Source organism: Macrosteles quadrilineatus, unplaced genomic scaffold (genome assembly GCF_028750875.1).
Source record: "Macrosteles quadrilineatus isolate MER2022 unplaced genomic scaffold, UCM_ALF_1.0 Scaffold_8__2_contigs__length_117827958, whole genome shotgun sequence".
In the NCBI taxonomy this organism is placed as follows: domain Eukaryota; kingdom Metazoa; phylum Arthropoda; class Insecta; order Hemiptera; family Cicadellidae; genus Macrosteles; species Macrosteles quadrilineatus.
The window spans coordinates 72283397-72303618 of record NW_026542601.1 but is presented as its reverse complement, the minus strand read 5'-3'; the positions used below and the strand labels follow the sequence as shown (position 1 = coordinate 72303618).

Genomic DNA, 20222 nt, shown 5'->3' with positions numbered 1-20222 from the left:
TTATTACAAAATTTCTTTCCCATATATTTTGGTGTTTTTTCTATTAATTTTAATTGGAATTTTCAGAAACTGAAAATTCTTTTTGAAACGGGTGTTATATGGATGGTAAAAAGTCTCCGCACATAAGTTTTCAAAATTTGACTGTACCATTTATAAGGATTTATAAATAATTAAACTTGGTACAGTCATTATATTAAGTTTTTTAAAAATGGTCTACATGAATATTTCTGTTTAGCAAATGTCATAATTCTTAATTATTTTTTTTACTTTAAAATCTTTTCTATTTCTGATGAGAATCCCCAAAATTCAATCCCATAATGCAGTATTGAATAAAAATAGGCAAAATAGATAATTAAACATGTTTACATATCTAAAATGTTTCTCAAACAAAGCATTTGGAAACAAGCAGAATCAAGCTTATGTAATATGTTTTCAATGCACTTGGTCCAGGTTAAATTTGAATCAACATGCAAACCTAAAAATTTAGTACCTTTGACAGTTTTGGTTCTTGTTTTATCTGTGAAATTTCGGGATTGTATCGTATTAAATTTTGCCTGTTGTGTTTTTTCTGGATTTAATTTTGGTCCGTATATTTCAAACCACCCTCTAAGATCTATTAATGCTTCTTCTACTTTCACCCATAAATCGTCCTCTGTTTTAGTTTTAACAACAACAGTTGTGTCATCTGCATACAGTATTAAATTATGAGAAAATATTTTCATCTAAGTCATTTATATAAAGAAAAGAAGATGACCCAAAATAGAGCCATGTGGGACTCCTACTCTAATTTCATTCCATTCAGATTTTGACTGAAAACCTCCTTTTAAAATAGCAGTTCTTTGAAATCTACCTGTTATATAAGATCTCAACCATAAAATAGATTTCTTAGAAAATCCATAAATTTCCAGTTTTTAAAAAATTAATAGTTAAAAGTTTTAATTGGTAGGTACAGTAATTAATTAATTAATTATTTTCTTACATTAATTCTAACTTTTTCAGCTAATCTCCAACAGCCCACCAGGTAGTCCAGGATCTGATGGGGGTTGAGCATGCATGAAAAGGGTGACGCAATTTTATTTCTGATTGTTGTTATAGGCACTATAGTGATCACGAAAACGCATGTTGTCGCCCCCCAGCGTGGTCGACATCCCGGTGGGGAGGGGGGCAATATGGCGGGGGGCACCGTTTACTAAAACGCCTATAACTCGAGAACTATTCTAGGTAGAACATTACAATAAACGTCAATTTACTCATAAAATTAAAAATGTTAATGTAGTCAAATTCGTATCTTTGTTGGTTTTTTAGTTATTTTAAATTGAAGCTAAAATCTTCAATTTACAAGCTGTTTTTTTTAAAGCAACCTAAATTACAAGTTCCAAGAGTCACTGTTAAGGCAAACATAGATCATAATTTGGTATCCCTGTTTTCTCTACTTCATTGCCGATATGCATTGTTTGATTAATTAATTAACTATAAAGGTTTAGTCTTTGAATTTTTATTGTGAATAAAACTCAAAATGGCGTTTTAAAAAGCTCTAAGAGTATGTATTGTAGAAGAATACATAGTTATTTTATTAGGTACCGGTACTGAAATGACGCATGGAGCCTTGATTTCAAACTTTTCATGGCAAAACCCAATGATTTACTTTTAAAAAGTAAATACCGGCTTAAAATTTTAGGAGACTGGATTTGCAACATTTATTAAGTTGCGAAACACTACGTTGATTATCGTAGATTAAAAATACTTCTTAAAGGTAAATTTGTTATCCTTGTAGATCAACCGGTGCTAGAGGTGTGTTTTTATTAAATAAAATTTGTTTCTTGTTATTTCAGTTATTTTAAAACTTATGAAGCGAAATAAATCAATATACCATAAACAACAGCTCGTCCCTATTTCATGTAACCAAAAAGAAAAGCAGTCATCATAAAATCAACCGTAAAACAATAGAAATACAATTTTGTGTACACTAGCGCCCAGTGTCGCCAACATGAACTATATATGAACAAAGCTTTAGAATTAACAATGAGATGAGAAGTCTACTTGTGTTCGTTAGTCTATGATATTATTCACAATAAATTTCCATAACACTAAACCGTGTTGGAAATAATGCAACAATGCATATCAGCTGATTGACAAAATAAATGAAGAGTCAGACGCAATGGATTATCTGCGTTGTTTAGTGGTAAAAATTAAATAAATAATTGTTTGTGCAGTTCATTCCAAGTTAAATAAGTGTTAAGTCTGTGTTAAGTTTTGTACAGTGAAATGGTGTATCCTATTTATATTTGTGTTAGTTCAATTCCACAGTTGGCACTCTGCCTTTACGGTTCTTCTGCTCAATACTATAATGAAATGTCCCAGCATATTTATGTTTAAATTTAATTGTAAAGTTATTTTATTCATAGACCTACAAATATAAAAGCTATGTTTATCCTTAAAAAGTGTCTCTTGTTACTTGCAATTTTGGTTGCTTTAAAAAGTACCCCTGCTGCAGTAAACCTGCAGACTCAATATTATATTATACTCAAATTTTCCCTGAAAACTGTCAGCTTTATTTCCTATTTAAATAAATAGGTTTGCTGCTACAGGGAAGGTATTGAGGTGAGTTTTTATTGAAATGTTGATAGCTTAGTATGAAATAAACAAAATTGCCAAATTTGATTATAATATATCCATATATAAGCAAACTACAACCGTTTTTTGATTCTCCATAAGAATAACATGGGAATTTTGAATTTCAGTTTTTTTTTTTTTATTATCTGCATAACCGTTTGGCATACAACAGCCCTTTGCTATACTAAATTATTTATTTTTTTAAGCTCTATAAAGTGGTTTAAGAAATAAATTGCAAATTACCAAACTATTAGGGTCAAAATTGGAAAAACCCCATTTTTACCTTGTAAATTGAAGATTTTAGCTTCAATTTAAAATAACTAAAAACCAACAAAGATACGAATTTCACTACATTAACCTCTTTAAAGATCATATTTTTTTGAGTAAATTGACGTTTATTGCGATGTTCTACCTAGAATAGTTCTCGCGTTATAGGCGTTTTAGTAAACGGTGCCCCCCGCCATATTGCCCCCCTCCCCCCGGGATGTCGACCACGCTGGGGGGCGACAACATGCGTTTTCGTGATCACTATAGTGCCTATAACAACAATCAGAAATAAAATTATGTCACCCTTTTCATGCATGCTCAACCCCCTTCAGATCCTGGACTAAGGTCTCAATTCCTCAACAATGAGTAAATTCTGACACGTCGACCACACAATATTAATTATAAACATTTAAAAAATTGATTTTTTTTTGTTTTTATGAAATATTAAAAAAATATACAGATTAGCAAAAAATATATCATGTAAAAATAATGTGCAATATTTTTTAAACAAGAACGGCCCTCTTCATAATGTTGTTAAAATGAACGGCTATAGAACTACAACATGTTAAAAAACTAACATTTTTGAAACATTTTAATGCTTTAAAGTCTACGACTTTATTACAAAAACAACTATTTTTTGTATTCGGGATATTGCTTTTTAAAGGAGGATCGTGATTTTAGTGGTGTGTGCCAAAAAAATTACTATCGTAATTTCATGTATAATTTAAAATCATGTTATGTTATGACAAATAAGTTATGTATAATTTTTTATGAAATTGTTCTGCATATTTTAGCAGCATAAGGTTGTTAGGTATGGTGTGTGGTATGATCTACTATCATATATATGTAGATTTAGTTTGGTGTTAGTGATAAATCCTTAAAGGAACAACAACCACGTCAAGCCTTGAACCCACTCCGTGGGCGCTACTTGTTACTTGTTAGTGAAAAAAGCTTCCAAAGGCCTTAGCTGAGTCTTTTTCCATTCATATACTGTCATGATACCAATAGATGTTCCTATTTCCAAACAATTGCATTGTCTCTCGGTACTAAAGAACAATAGGAGTTGTGTTCAGTTACTGATTACAGTGTGTAGTAGTAAATGGTTTAATTTACGTCAATTACAAGTGAATTACTTAGTACACATAGCAGGAAAATAAAATAAATATATAGATCTTTGCACAATGTTTGTTGGAATTTAGATAAATAAAAGTGACTGACATCAACCAAAAATGCATGTGTTTTGTATTTAACTTAGATTTTTGCGTTATCACTTTGCAGACAATTGCCACAGCTAAGCATCGGGAGGCCGGTAGTACTTTATTAAAGTTGCCAAAGTTTGTGATGCTATTTATTTAACTTATAAGAATAAATAAATATTTATTCCAAGAGCATAAAAACAAAAATTTTTCAGAATTTATATGAAGAAAAAACTCATGAACTGTAACACTCTTTACAGTACAATAGCTTCAAAGGAAAAAAAATCTTGTATTTTGCAATCTCACCTGCTTATGATGCATAAGTAAAGCTTCTTGTGATAATAATTTTAAGGGATACCAATAAATTAATGCAAACTAGTGGTCGTCCTGTGGTCGAAAACTTGACCAAAATTATGTAATGTACCCGCATTGAATATTGGATACTGAAGTAGACATTCCATCTACATGGACCAGTTGTCGCCATTTTTTATTAAAAACATGTAGTTGTGTGAACCAGTTACAGTATGCGTGTCTAAAATTATATTTTCTATCTTAGTTTTGGTTGCTGACAAAGTTGATTGGTCATAACAGTTAGTTGCTATAGCTCTTAATAAGTCATTCCATAAGCTTGACTTGGTAAAAATCATTGTGTATTCGAGAGAAATTAGTCATTTAGATCAGCGCAATCTGTTGGTGGCCTACATGAACTTCGACAAATTTAATTAAAACTGGCGACAACTTTAACACAGGGATGGAATGTCTAGTTGTAAGTCAAAGGTACAGGCTTCTCTATTTTCATCCCATGCTGTAAATAAAACATGTGATTATGCGTAGATTTTCCCTGTTATGAAAAAGAGCTGAGAAAAAAGGTTTTAAAGAAACATGCTTGCCTATTAATATATAGACTATACTTACTCTATGACCTGTTAAACTTGTTCAAGTGCACATACAAAACTTTCAAAAATTATATAACTGAATTAGGACTGGTTCTGGTTTTAAGTTGCCAAGGTTAGAATTATTCTTATCATTACAAAAACTACAACTATAATTTAACATATTCTGCTTATAAATTAAACCACCATTATAGATACAAACGTTTATTACTTAACAGAAAATAACTGTACATCATATATCTTAGCCAAATTTATTTTTTTACGTGTAGTGGTTGCCCCATGTGTTTTGATATACATTATTTCATTCTACTTCTTCTTCTTCTTCTTCTTGTCTTTCTTCTCACCTTTACTTCCCCCCTTCTTCTCGCTCATCTTCTTCCCTTCTGGACTGTTCTTCTCATCTAATAACATAATAATGGGGCTTTTAAATAATGATCCTGGCTAAAAAATCATACACTATTAACTCATCTCATTGATACTTAAATTTAAATATACTTTAGTTGTATCCCATCATAGAAAAGTGATAATTTTCAAGCTGATTTAATTTTTGTTAATGGATATAAAAACTGGAAAAATCAGGCCTATGTTATTTTTAGCACTGTAAAAAGATTATTGTGTGTGTTATTGTGAGATTTTCATCAGTTCCCTATCTTGTCAGTGAAACTATAAGTAATTGCCTTGTATATGCCAGTTGGAAGTTCAGTGTATTAAAGATGTTGTGGTAACCGGCAAGTTTATACTAACAAGTTGAGAAAGTTTGTATTCTATAAGTTATTTATTTCTTTCTTATTAGCTGGGTTCGCTTATTAATTTCTTGAAACAACAATCAACATAGAATGTTTTACTGGTGTTGAGACAAAATAGGACCAATGGAAATCATAACACCTATCTGCAAGTAGGATGCTTTTATTATTTAATTAGTAAATCAATTGTTTTTTTTAACATGCCTTGTACTGCAATTATTTTGAAACTTGTCAAATATATTGGGTTACTTTGAAGTAGTAAAGGATAGCAACTGACCAAGAAAGTGGTAGACCATTTGTCTCATAAAATCAACACCAGTTGACTCCAAGGTTGGGCCCCAAGGAATTGGCAAACCTAAAAATGGGGCCCAAATTTACACACTTTGTTATCAAACTTTTTAAAATTTGAACTTACCACAGTAACAATGGTTATCACATCTATGCACTATGTTAGGTTAAACTTCATGCTTTTTCCTTAAATATATACATTTAGAATAGAAACTTCATTTGTCATAGAAAACTGTTAAACATTCTTTGTATTACCAGTTTATTTTACTGTTGACTCATGAAAGGTTCAGCTATAATAAAACGTTAAACTAAATTTATTTTTAAAACAGTAGAGAGTAGAAGGTATGAATTCCCTGCTTTTTCAGAACGTGTGCATAGATAATACTTTTAAAATTCATACTTAGAGATGAAAAGAATCAAAAATATTTTTGAGAATAACTTTAAGTAAAATTTACTTGACAAATTGAAAAGGACCCTGATTTTGATAGGTTTAAGGGTTTCACCTGTAAACTTTGTTACTATTACCATATTAGACTCATAATTTACCTTGCTTGTCTCCTTTTGCATTGCTTATGTCTCCTTTTGCTTTTTCCATTCTAAAAAAAAAAATCAGCTATGAGTAAACATGTTGTATTTAATTGCCCAACACTAAAATTAGTTGTCTCATTGCAACTTTAATGCTTTGTCCTATCAGTAGGTTTCTTAATTAGGTTATCTTAGAGACTATTATTACTTTTAGCGAATTTCCCTACAGGAAGGCGGGACAAACTTGAATGAGTTTGCAAACCAGCATAACCAGACTATGGGAACAAGATGTTATCGGGTAAAAATTAGTTTTTCTAATATTTGACCCTTAAAACATAAAATTTCCCAAAATCTCTTTACACCATAACAAAAAAATTAAAAAAAAACAAATAATTTAGTATATTGGAGTGTTTTTGTGCGGTTATTGGTTATGCTGGAAAACGAATCTATATATTAATTTGAAACTGTTTTTCTTTGTCACAGCTATTTTGAGAGAACGGCTGGGCGTAGAAACTCGGTAGAGGTGTCTTAAGAAAGGTCTTGGTCTGTAGATGAGCCATCAAAAGAGAAACATGGTGAATTCCCTTGGGGCTCTTCCCCTGTGGCCTTTAAATTCCCATCCCATGTTATTCTTATGGAGGAAAACGGGGTTTTTGTCACAGCTAATTTGAGAGAACGGCTGGGCTAATTTGAAGAAACTTGGTAGGGGTCTCTAAAGAAAGGTCTTGGTCTGTATATGAGCCATCAAAAGAGGAAAGAGGTAAATTCCCTTGGGGCTCTGCCCCAGAAGCCTTTAAAGTTGCCTCTTCAGATTTGTTTACATTACGACCATATGCATAATTCTACACTACTTTTTAATGCAACAGCTGTTAATATTTAAATTGTGATTTATTGAATTTGTCAAAATGAAGTACAGTATTTGCTACGGATTTTTCTGATTTTAAAATTGATTTTCTTCTGCATCGTGTCATGTTTTGCAATATAATGTTCTATTACCAAATCAGTGGAAAATCCTAATATCACAGTAACTTTTAAAATGATTTCTTATGGAGTTAACTTATATCTATTGTATGGGTTGGTTTCTGCCTTTTTTACCACTTCTTGGAGATTGTAAGTAGGTGATATTCTTTGGCATATTGCATCTGTAGACGAAACTTGGGTTGGTGTAATTATTACAATGGAAAAGAGCGAGAAATCTTGGACAATTTGATATAGGCTAAAAATAAAACTGAATTAACACTGTGCTACATTTCTTGAGCAATCATTTAAATAACCGATTTGCAAACAATGGAAACATAGAAAAAGTCATAGAACACAACCAAGTAAAAGAAATAGAAATAATGTTTTTTTTTACACTAAAAACACTAAAAAAACAAGATCGTCTTTTTGAAAAAAGATACGATATTTACAAAAGATTTTGATTATATCAAACTGTTGTGAAGATCGTGAGTATTTTCATAATCTTTGAGTCGCCTGTAATGCTTCGCTCTAGTGAATTATAAATTTAAAATCCCCATGTTATTCTTATGGAGAATAAGTAAACTGTTGTAGTTTGTTTTTTTATGGATATATTTTGATCAAACTCGGCAAATTTATTTATTTTATACTAAGTTTTTCATATTTTACAAAAAAAAAAAAAAAAAAAAAAACACACACACTTTATTATTACCCTCTCTGTAGCAGCAAACCTAAGTACATTACTTGTGAACCTAATGTTATATAAATAGGTTCAATTGAAAATCCAATACTGGTAAATTCACTAAGTCTGCAGGTTTAATGCTGCGGCGGATGTATTTCTTATTTCTGTTGCTAGTACAGCCGATTTCTTACACATTTCTTTAATTAATTTAGTTTTAGTGCTGTTATTTTTTTAAATATTAGGATTAAATGTTGGATATTTAGTTTATAACTGCAAAAATGAGTAGCATCAATGTTGTCTTCTAACAACTATTAAAAATTGGAAGACAGTTGGACCAAATAATAAAAATATTATGGTTTTGGAAAATTTAAATTTGAAACAAAACTAGCTACCAAACCCATTAAACCAAAAACACATTTGTAATATGTTTTGTTGTTTCAGTAAACCTAAGTATTTTAGCAAATTTCCCTATAAGGAAGCAGCTTTTACCGTAGGTGGCATAGTAAGAACTAGACCCAGAAACAATATACTTTTTCATTTTGATGGCCAAAGAGGCCAAAAACATACGTCTGTGAATGTAATAACTTGAGTTACTTTTGTACAATTTAGATGAAATTTGGCTTGAAGATGTTGAGCGGGATAAACTTGAATAAGTTCACGAACCAGCATGATCGGACCTTGGGAAGGGGTTTTTATGGGTCAAAAATTAACTTTTCTCATTTTTGATCCTAAACACAAAAAATGTCCCAATTTATCTTAAAAAATTTTAAAGAGCTTAACTATACAAATATTTTTATGTCTTGAGGTGTTTTTTTACAGTGGAGAAAAAAACACTAGTTAGCACTAAAATCACATTAGTTAACAGAGAAAATTAAAATAAAATTTAAATTAAAAATGCCCATGTTATTCTTGTGGAGAATAAGTAAACTCTTATATTTACTTGTTTTGTTAATGGATATATTTCCACTAAACATGGCAAATTTATTCATTTTATCCTAAGCTATTAATATTTTACCAAAAACCACTTTATTACCCGTGGCCCCTGTAGCAGCAAACCTAGGTACTTGTTAAACCTGCTGTTATTTAAACAGATTAAATTGAAAATCCAATCAGGTAAATGGAAACTTGCTTAGTCTGCAGGTTTGCTGTGGCAGGGGTATTTTAAGCATGGTGTTATTCATGTTTAGTGTTCATCACTGTATACATTTACACTTACTATTTGTTTCAAATGAAATTAATCAAGATTAAAAATGTTCTCAGTAAAAGATGTGATGAAGGTATTTGTTAAATTGTTTCTAAATGAAGAATTGTAATTAATTAACTATCGATTACAGTTACTTCTAGTGTAATTTAAACATGATTTATTTGCCAACAATGTTATCGCTAATTTAGAATTACCATAAAAATAGATGTAGTAACTTTGATCAGTTATTCAAAACAGTAAAATATCTATTTAACTCTAAAAAATAACCTCACCTGAGATAAAATAACCTTCAGCCACACAGCAGCACAGCAGGAATTGAAACTAAAGTAAACGTCCGTTTAATTTTTATAATAGGGATTTCATCATTTTTACTAGGTGCAGCAATTATTTTTTACGGGTCTTACTGCAATACGTTGTTATCTGGTGAGTTATGCTGGTTCTTATCAGGCAATGATGTAATCTTTGACTGTCTTGATAAAATATAGGTTCATGACTAGATTTAAAGAACTTAAATTGGGACTTTATTGTCTCTAAAGGATGTACTTATGTTTAATAATGTCTTGTGGTTAGTTTTAGTTTTAAAATGTACAAAAAATATGGTATTTTTATTGTAATATATAAACATTATTTCTTAAGGGTTTACTCACATAAATATTCCAAATGAAAAAGGTAGTAACCCACTCTCAAGGCTGGCTCCGCAAGAGGTTAACATTTAGTTGTTAATACCAAGTAGACTGACAAGCTTAGAGGACTACCAACCTTGAGCAGCCTCAGTAGGATGATAGGACAGACTGGGTGTAAAGCTCAAATACAATTCTATAATATCTATAGATGACCCTAGATCAACCTCTCACTTACAAAAGCCAATTACAAAAATTGACAGCTAAGTAAGAACCAGAACAAATAATCATCTTGCCAGATCTTCACCGGGAGCCAACGTTCAAATTCTACATACAACGACCTTGTCTCACTAAAAAAGCCCAAAAGAACCCTGAAGCCAACACCTCAGTCATGGCTTCCAGTTTTGTCCAATTTAGCTTCAATTGACATTAGCTATTTGACCCAAATAGCTATAAAGAAGCATGAAAAGATCTGATTCATTCTCCAGCTTCCTGTCCATGGTTATCTACCTCATGGAGAAAATTTTAGAAGTCCAGAAAACTACCATTTCAATAAGCGTTTTAACTTATGGACACTGAATTTCCTTCTCGTATTAATAGACTTACTTAAGACAAATTTGAACAGTAAATTGTAGTTAATGATTTTGTTACAGCTGTCGGATTAGCAATAAATTTTGAGTTTTGTAAATACATGTTTATACAGAGAGTTTGTATTGACATATTTTTACATGATTGTGGTATAGGGTATTACCATAGATAAAACATACTCAGTGAGATCAAAATAACCTCACTTTTATCCAGCAGCACAGCAGGAATTGAAACTAAAGTAAACGCCCGTTTAATTTTTATAATAGGGATTTCATCATGTTTACTAGGTGCAGCAATAATTGGACTTCGAGAATTACCATTTAGGGTACTTGCGGCCCTAGGCCAAATTACTTGAGCGGCCCTCCCCCTGAGGTGAAAATTCCTTGCGATCGCGGAAGTAATAGTGACTATCTCCTATACATCAATGGGACATCATCATCGACACCCGTGATCCTGGATGAAATCGTGGACATCTCTCCTAAACCAAGTCAAAGCCATCATAACTATGATGGCTTGGTGATCATAACTATACGGGACCGCAGTAAAATCGTGAACATCTCCCGCGGGCCGCAATCACGGGGACATCATCATCGAAACTTGCGATCGTGGCAAAGTCGTGTTAAAAACCTCTCCCGTGGACTGCGATAATGAGGACTTCATCATTGTCACCCGCGGCCGTGCCGAAATCGTAAACATCCCACTCGGGAAGCCATCACGGGAACGTCCTCATTGACACCCCCAGCCGCGGTGAAATCGTTAAAATCTCCCGTGAACCGCGATCACGGGGACATCATCATCAACACTCGCAGCCGCGGTGAAATCATGAACATCTGCCGCGGGCTGCAATCACGTGAACATCATCATCGACATTTGCGATCGCGGAAAATTTGTGTTAAAAAATCTCCCGTGGACTGCGATCTTGAGGACTTCATCATTGTCACCCGCGGCCGTGCCGAAATTGTAAACATCCTCCTCGGTAAGCCACCACGGGGACATCCACATTGACACCCCCAGCCGCGGCGAAATCGTTAACATCTCCCGTGGGCCGCAATCACGGGGATGCATCGTCAACACTCGCGGCCGTGGTGAAATCATGAACATCTACCGCGGACCGCAATGACGGGGACATCATCATCGACACTTGTGACCGCGGCGATATCATGAAAATCTTCCGCACACGGGGACATCATCATTGATAACTCGATACAGCATCTAATTCGTGAACGTCACCCGCAGCCGCGGCTAAATCATGAACGTCTCCCGCGGGCCGCAATCACGGGACATCATCACAGGCACCCGAGGCCGTGGCAAAATCGTGAACATCTCCCTCGGTCCACGGAGACATCATTATGGTCACCTGTGATCGCGGCAAACTGGTGGTTTAAAATAAATTATTTTTTAAAAATTTTATTTAAAAAAATGTTTTTCCCAATCCTCTGCGGCCCCCTCTTGCTTAGTGGTAAATCCGGCACTGAACATACTCCCTTAGTAGATTTCTCATCCTTATGGATCATCTGAAGCCAATTTTATTGTTAGTTCCGTCCAGTGCACTGTAGAGGTAGTTTTTTTTTCAATTTGATTCTTATTATATTTCAGTCATTTAAAATCTAGTTCTTACCAAATAAAATGATCTAATCATAAATAATAACTTGTCCCCTAGTGATATAACCGTACAGTAAAGCACAAATGATAAATTTAACCCTAAAATAAAATAAACAAAATTTTTAACACTAGCGATCAGTGTCACCGGACATTAACTAGACATAAAAACTGGACTTCAAAATTTACAATGGGATGAGAAGTCTACTTGTGTTGGAGTCTATGGTATTACTGATGTATGTGATGATTTTTAATACACGTGATGTGTATTACTGATAAATATTGGAAATGATGCAAATAAGTACGGTATGGGTTCATCATATATAACATATAGATTTAAACACAAAATGGATTCATATTCTTGAATAAATCAAATTGTTAACTAGTGGTTGCTGTTGTAGGCACACAAGCTGGCCAGGGTCCAGAGGCGTGGTGCCACAGCAGCTCTCACCTCCATAGCCGTCCGTCTCGGTCCCGATGTCCCCACCAAACTGCCCCGACTGTGGGAGAGTGTACTCACACACCTACAGGACACTGTTGGTGCTGCTACCTTTGGTCAGTATCTGTACTTAATCATACTGTAGATGTTGACCAACAGAAATCAATCTTTAAAAACCCAGTACACAACCTTACAAATTATTTTAAAACTTAAAATAGTGCTCTATGCATTAACAGAAGTCAGTCTTCTTAGATTGTAAGTATTTTCTGTAAGCAAATTCTTTGCTTGTGATTGCCGCTTTTTACATTTTAAGTAGTGATCCACCAAATGACATAAAAAGTGTCAGCAGTGTTTTGAATGGTTATTTTTGGCTAATTAAGTACTGGCAAATGGTTTTGTTTAGGTATTACAAAAATTACTGACAAATGTTTACTTTGTGTCATTTATGTCCTGTTCTGATAGAAATTACATTTGTTACAGCAAATAAAAAAAATGTAAATATAAACATTTTTAACAGTTTTTGTCACACTATTCTGTATTAAGTTCAGAAAATTTCTGTTTTCTGCCTGCTTAATCAAATTGGATTCCATTTCATACTACTGTACGGTAATAAATTTTGCCAGACACCAAATGATTGTAATTATTTTTTAGCTATTGAAAATCTCTTACTCTTATATTTTGTAAACATGCATAATTATCAACGTAACAAAAAACATTTACACGTAACTAAGTTCTAGATAAAATCACAAAAACATTTTGTGACTAAGTAGTCTGTTATGGCAGTGAATGGTTATAAACAGAAATATAACCTCTATGAGAAGTTATAAGCATTGATTTTAAAGTCTGTCAGTGGGGACATATAACAGTTTTTGTTATTTTTTATCGTCAGGTTAGTTTGAAGAAATAGGGTGAAAAATATTGTACTTGTCCAAAATGTACTCTTTGTAATAAACTCGTCACGCGTGGGAACAACCATACTTGTCCGTTTAACACCAATTTTCTGGACTAATAACATAATGTACTATAGCAGTGGTAAAATATGGCTTTGTTTAGCCGTATTGCTTTTCACTGTGGTAACATTGTTCATTTACATTTGTCAGATGTGAAAAGTGCCATACACAATGACTCATCTGCCGAGGATCTAGTCTCTAGTATGCAAGTTTTAGAAGTTGTGTCTCCGTCCCTTCACTCAACTCTTCTACCTCAGGTTGGTAATATTAATTTATTATCACAAATTCTTACTCTAATCACTATTCATTATTAGTTTTTACTGTGGTAAAAAATATTGATGTGAGATTTTGACTGTGAATAATAAACCTATATACTTTTATGTTTATTAATTATTAAATGTAATTTAAATATCTCACTAGCAATGCCAAATTTTCATCGTAATTCCACAAGATACAACTCACTACTTATTCCACAATACAGGCTAAGTAAATGTGATGTGAACCACTCCATAATGTGAATAAAACTGTGAAATAAATGTATTTTAACTTACCAGAATCTGTATTTAAAGTTAGGCTACACAACTGTTTGGGTAAATATTCTTTTCACAATATTAAAGAGTGTTTTGATTGTCCAGTCATTCAAATTTAACCAATAGTGTACTTGGGTAAAGGAGGTATGGTTTTAAAATTGCCTTATCAGGGTTAGGTGAGTGTAAAGTAAATCCGGCTTTGAAGGGTTAAGTCAACTTGCCTGTGATATTTTTTATTTATTTATTTGTTTGACAGGTTTTGCCAGTTTTAGATCAGCTCTGTGAGCTGCTGCAACATCCGTACAAGGCTGTGAGGCACATGTCTGCGAGATGTGTAGCTACTCTGTCCGCCCTGGACACACCTAGAGTCATGGAGGTAACTCAATAGCCGCATTGTGTTTGAAACTATTTATATTAAAATTGGCTAGCTGCAGTTTCATATGTACTGCATACAGAGTTAGCCCACTGAATTTTGAAAATGATGGAAGATAAAGTCTTAATTAATTCCGTATCTGGAGTATAATCCTGTTCTTAAGACTAACAAAATGTAACACAACATTTAAGTTAGGACACATTGATTTAGTACACATTAAAATTATCATTGTATTTTGGAAGTATGAATATAAAGAGGAAACGGTATATAAAATCTGGTGTCAACCGTAAACTGGATCTCATGGGTTAAAATAACGTTTGGATATGCTGAATCCAAAATAATGACAAAACAATAAAAAAGTATACTAAAATAGAATTATTTTGGTCATTAAGATTGGAATTACAATTAGTTTTTGTATTAGGGTATGACATTAAGGATTCCAGATTCTATCTATTATGTGTATGACTAGGTGCTGGTGACCAGGGTAGTGCCATTGCTAGACGCAGCAGACTGTGTCACCCGGCGGCAAGGTGCCACAGAGTGTTTGGCCTGCGTCGCCGAGAAACTTCAACTCAACATTGTTCCATACATTGTTCTACTAGTCGTTCCACTGTTAGGTATGAAGCCAACCCCTTGGTCCTTGAAGCCCCCATTGCTGTCTGGTATTTTTTCACTTTTTTTAGAAAAGAGATTGGTCTTTCCATTTGCACAGTTATCTAAACATGAATTTAACGTAATAAAATACAAGTTGTAGCAGAATTGATCTTTGATAGAAGGCAATTGGCACTGGGACAACCTTGCTCACCTGAACAGGTTTTATTTATTTTTGTTTATATATTTATTATTTTGTGTGGATCATTGTCAACAGCAAATTTTAAGACAAAAGAGTTCAAATTCCTAATTGGGTGTGTTTTATCATTTTATATGGGACAAAAATGCTTATTTTCTCAAAACTTATAAATAATAAAACTTAATAAAGAATATGATTTCTTAAAAAAAAATTATTAAAAATGTATTTTAATACAAATTTAACAGATCAAACCTTTGTATACATTACAGATAAAAAGGTTATTGAGCTAAGTTGCATTTCAATTAACAACAAACAATTTTACTGTAAGTTTGAATTATAATTATTAATTGATGAATTATTATTTTGTGGTGAGTTGTATTGAACTTACCTCATTAGACATCTATATGTATTGGTTTGAACTAATGACAAAACAAAACATCTTCGTAACATTGAGAGCAGTATAGTCATAAAACAAAAAAGATATTAACACTTTTATGTCATGTCATGTTGGCATTCCTGTTTGTCGCTACAGGCAGGATGTCAGACCAAGATTCGTCAGTGCGGTTGCTGGCCACACACACGTTTGCAGCCCTTATACAGCTGATGCCTCTGGAAGGTGGGGTTGGTCCTCCTGTCAACCTCCCATCCACACTATCTCGCCAACGCGATAGAGACAGAGAATTTCTGGAACAGCTATTCCATCCAGGAACCATCCCGGACTACCAAGTCCCTGTGCCTATCCGAGCAACCCTACGGTCATATCAACAGGTGGTTTGGGATTTTTCAATATAAGTTATTCGAAACTCAATAATACATTAGGGTAGCATCCGAACCTGGATGTGAACAAAGGATCAGGTGCTTTGAATTTGAATAATAAACAGATTTAATTTAAGAAATCCGCATTGGCGTGCGGGAACCGGTGAAGTAGGACAATAACTGAAGGTACAGAGAGTGTCGGGTGATCGTTTTAGCATTGGGAACGGAAGGTGGTGTGATGAAACAATCAATGGGGTTAGTTTATTCGATATGAAGTAGGGCTACCAATGCTACCATAGACATTGTTGTTTTTATAGACTAATTTGTGACAAATTCTTGATAATTGCTTCCCAAGCTTTGAAGTATTTTAAAATTGATGAAGCGGTGAGTCTCGGTCGCCGGAATATTCTATGATGAGACAACTGCTCTGATACAGAGTTGGGAGGTTAGAACAGTTAAATATTTCAGACCCTCCATTTATATTTGGAATAAAGCAAAGCTTTTGTGACGGTAATGACAGGGTTTTTATGAGGGTGTAGCAAAAAAACCTCCCCAGGTGATAAGTAATTGGTCTGGGAATTTTGGGGCCGTCACATGGTGAACAAGGTCTATAATGTATTATATAATATCGCTTAGAATAGAATTAATACAGCATTTTACAAAATAGGAATTTAAAATCCATAGACCTGTGGTTTCATTCATACCCACAAATAAGTTAAATAAGTTTAAGTTACTTATATACTGATAATTTTCTGTAATCTCTTACTATTTTTAGGATCGTGTTGTGGTTATGTAGGTACTTTTGATTAGATAGCCACTTGAATGAATCATATTTTGTTTGTTTATCAATCAATGCCAACCACTCATTATTTTATGTACAAATAAACAATTTTTATATTCATTCATGATTCCAATAATAACATTTATATTTGGAATTTTTCTTTAGAATAAATTTTTATTCTTAAGTTAAATGTTTCAATCATGTCCCTCCAACAACTACTGGGAAAACTTGTTCATGACATTTTGTCACCCAAGCATATATTCTGAATTAATTAGGGGCCTGCAGTCCATTAACAATTTGGCATGGTTCTGGTCTACACAAACTACAAGTCTTTAAAACGGAAAAAAATAAATACCTCAATTTAAAGCTAGCCTTATATATTTACTACGGTGATGAGATATTCAGTTACTAATTAAGTAGTGCTGTTATTATGCTAGGTTGAACATTTCATCAATCCCAAGTATGTTAGGTCTGTAAATATAGTATGTTTATGCCTAGGCCTACTTAATTCTAACAACAACAAAACACTACACTTTAATCAATTTGAAATTATAGCATTTCACTTGGTTTTCCATAAGTAGTCTTACATTACATTTTTATCTTGGTTCGCCCTTTTAGGTTAGTGTCCACTGGCCTTACTTCTTAGCTGATAATAATTTTGACTTTCATATTTACTTAACATCTTGCTTAAAAATGTTTTGAATATTAATACGACACATTCAACTGTGTAAATAACATAGGAGAATAATCACTTGTAGCAATGTATTCATCTTCAATATTGTTTTTGTTCTCAGGCAGGAGTGAACTGGCTGGCATTGCTGAACAAGTACAAACTCCACGGGATCTTGTGTGATGACATGGGATTGGGCAAAACACTGCAGTCCATCTGTATCGTGGCTGGGGACCATTACACCAGGAGCCAGAAGTTTAGGGTAAGTTTGAAACATGGAACAAAAAACATACCAGCAATAAATTCTTTAGCAAGAGTTTTTTTTTAATGGAAAATAGGTTGCTGTTCTGTAACCAATGGTCTTTTGAAAATGAATTAGAACCATACCATAAACACTGTTGGGGAGACATTAAAGATTGGTCGGTTTTTGAAGTAGGTTAAGTACTTGTTACTTGAAAGTTAAGTAGGTTTTTATGCAAAAATTAATGGAAAATTTTGGTTTTGGTGTATTGGTTGTTATGCACTAATTTGTTACGATCTTAGGATACTATAATGAAGTCTTTGTGATCCATGGGAACGGTCAAGATTTAGTCGTGATCACGGGAGATGATAACAATGTCTTTGGGAAACGATGACAATGTCATTGCGATTAGGGAAGATGTTAAAAATGTTGTCATTATCAAGGGAAACGATGATGATGTCTCTGCAATCACTTGGTATGTTAAAGATTTTGTCGTGCCCCCAGGAGATGAAAATGATAATGATATCTTTGTGATCGGGGGGGGGGGGGGTGGGGGGGGGCAATGTTCAATGATTTTACAAGACGATAAAAATGTTTTCACAATTGCGAGAGCTAAAAAAATCAACAACTAATGAAATAAAAACTGAACCAAATAGTTGTTGTGACATAAATAGTTGTTTGGAAGCCAAGATCAGTCTGTATCACATTTAGCCACTTTACGCAAGCTGGTTAAGTAGTTTAGTCACCTAGCTGTATGGCAATGTCTGTGTGTTGTAGGAGACAGGTAGTGTTGACTCTGTACCTCTACCCTCACTGGTTGTATGTCCTCCTACACTCACAGGCCACTGGGTGTATGAAGTAGACAAGTTTCTGTCACCAGAATATCTCAATCCTCTTCACTATGCTGGACCTCCTGTTGAGAGAGAAAAGTAAGTTTTGGTAAAATGCATAATCATACTCATTGTAACAAATCATCCGTTTTTTTTATATAAATGTATTACACTTCCTAGTGGTAATTTAAAACAAATATTGTATGCTGATAACTATTCCAGTAAAGTAGAACACCAAACATTCCTGAGAATGTAATTTGAATTTTTTTTTGTTTAGAAGACATTTAAAAAATAATCTTATTACCAAGGTACTATATTATTTTGTGATTTTGTAATAGGAAGACACCATCAAAGTTATTTCACTTGCTCGTTCTAACAGAGTTCAGACGATATAAAAAAAAATCATATTACCAAGGTACTACGTAATTATTTTGTAATGCTCGCTGCAAATGGAAGACATGATCAGTGGGATAATTATTTAATTTGTTCGTTTAAACAGTTCAGACCAAGTTACGTTCCTAAAATAATAGGGTATTCACTAACAGTAATCTATTACCAGGGGTTTTTTTAGGTGAAACTTCAGATATAGTATTATTTATAACCGTTACATTAAATAACGCCCAACTCTACTATAAAATTTGTTTGCAGGTTGAGAATAAAAGTGGCACAACACAATTTAGTTGTCGCCTCTTATGACATTGTTCGCAAGGACATAGATTTTTTCTCCAGCATTCAGTGGAATTACTGCATTTTAGATGAGGGTCATGTTATCAAGAACGGTAAAACCAAGGTTAGTTGAGAATTAATTTTCAAATATAATGTTCATCACACCCTCTCTGAACCGATCCTAATTTGACTAAGCCTAGGTTGGATAACCTTAAAGGCCAGGTGAAATAAGCAGCTTTGTAAAATTAAAAAGTGTGTTTTTCTTCTTTATCTTATTCCTGTGTATTAATTATATTTTATCACCGAGATATGAAAGGAAATGGAAGTCTCTGTATTCCTAAAAAAAATTGGTTAAGCACATTAAGGGCATTTTCCACACATTGAGCATGGCTGTCAGTTAAACACATTATTTTACATGAAGGGCACTAAGGCAGATAAAGAAACCTCAATTTTTGCCAATTCCACTTTTTGATCCAGGTTTGGTTGAAAGTGGTTTTATGTATCCTCAATTAATAGGTGGTTATTAATCAATTAATCATAGTTACTAACAAATTAATTATAGTTTTACCATATTATCATATATAACTTGTTAAAGTTATGTAAATAAATACTAACTACCTACCCTGAAACCTTATAAATATTTATATTTATGTGAAGCTTATTTCTCTGTTTAATACCAGTCGTCCAAGGCCATCAAGCAGTTGAGAGCCAATCATCGGCTGATCCTGTCAGGCACTCCTATACAGAACAACGTGTTGGAGCTGTGGTCCTTGTTTGACTTCCTCATGCCAGGCTTCCTTGGCACAGAGCGGCAGTTCACAGCCAAGTACAGCAGACCCATCCTGGCCTCTAGAGACCCCAAGAGTACACCTGCAGAGCAGGAGGCTGGTAATACATCGATTTTACATAACAAATTATCTCCCAGCTGAAGCTGGAAAATCACATTGAAACCACGTAGAGAAATTTGGACCAATGTAATCCAACACAAAATAAACCTCCTTAATTACAATAATTTTATTTG

The 20222-nt window shown here is 33.5% G+C and overlaps 1 protein-coding gene and 1 long non-coding RNA gene across 2 annotated transcripts in view; one reads left to right on the top strand and one right to left on the bottom strand.

Annotated features, from left to right (window-relative positions):
• The window catches only part of LOC128999560 (TATA-binding protein-associated factor 172-like), an 81319-nt gene that overhangs the window by 47868 nt on the left and 13229 nt on the right, over positions 1-20222 (top strand). Inside the window, exons 23-31 of the mRNA XM_054426135.1 lie at positions 12577-12730; positions 13715-13821; positions 14351-14470; positions 14937-15084; positions 15790-16025; positions 17589-17726; positions 18483-18634; positions 19184-19325; positions 19882-20089. Coding sequence (XP_054282110.1) covers positions 12577-12730; positions 13715-13821; positions 14351-14470; positions 14937-15084; positions 15790-16025; positions 17589-17726; positions 18483-18634; positions 19184-19325; positions 19882-20089 — 1405 coding nt within the window. The remainder of the gene's footprint in view (positions 1-12576; positions 12731-13714; positions 13822-14350; positions 14471-14936; positions 15085-15789; positions 16026-17588; positions 17727-18482; positions 18635-19183; positions 19326-19881; positions 20090-20222) is intronic.
• Positions 5158-9772, bottom strand: LOC128999561 (uncharacterized). Its single transcript, XR_008491303.1, has 3 exons — positions 9641-9772; positions 6547-6596; positions 5158-5370 (listed from the first exon to the last, which is right to left on the bottom strand). It is a non-coding gene; the product is annotated as an uncharacterized LOC128999561 (long non-coding RNA).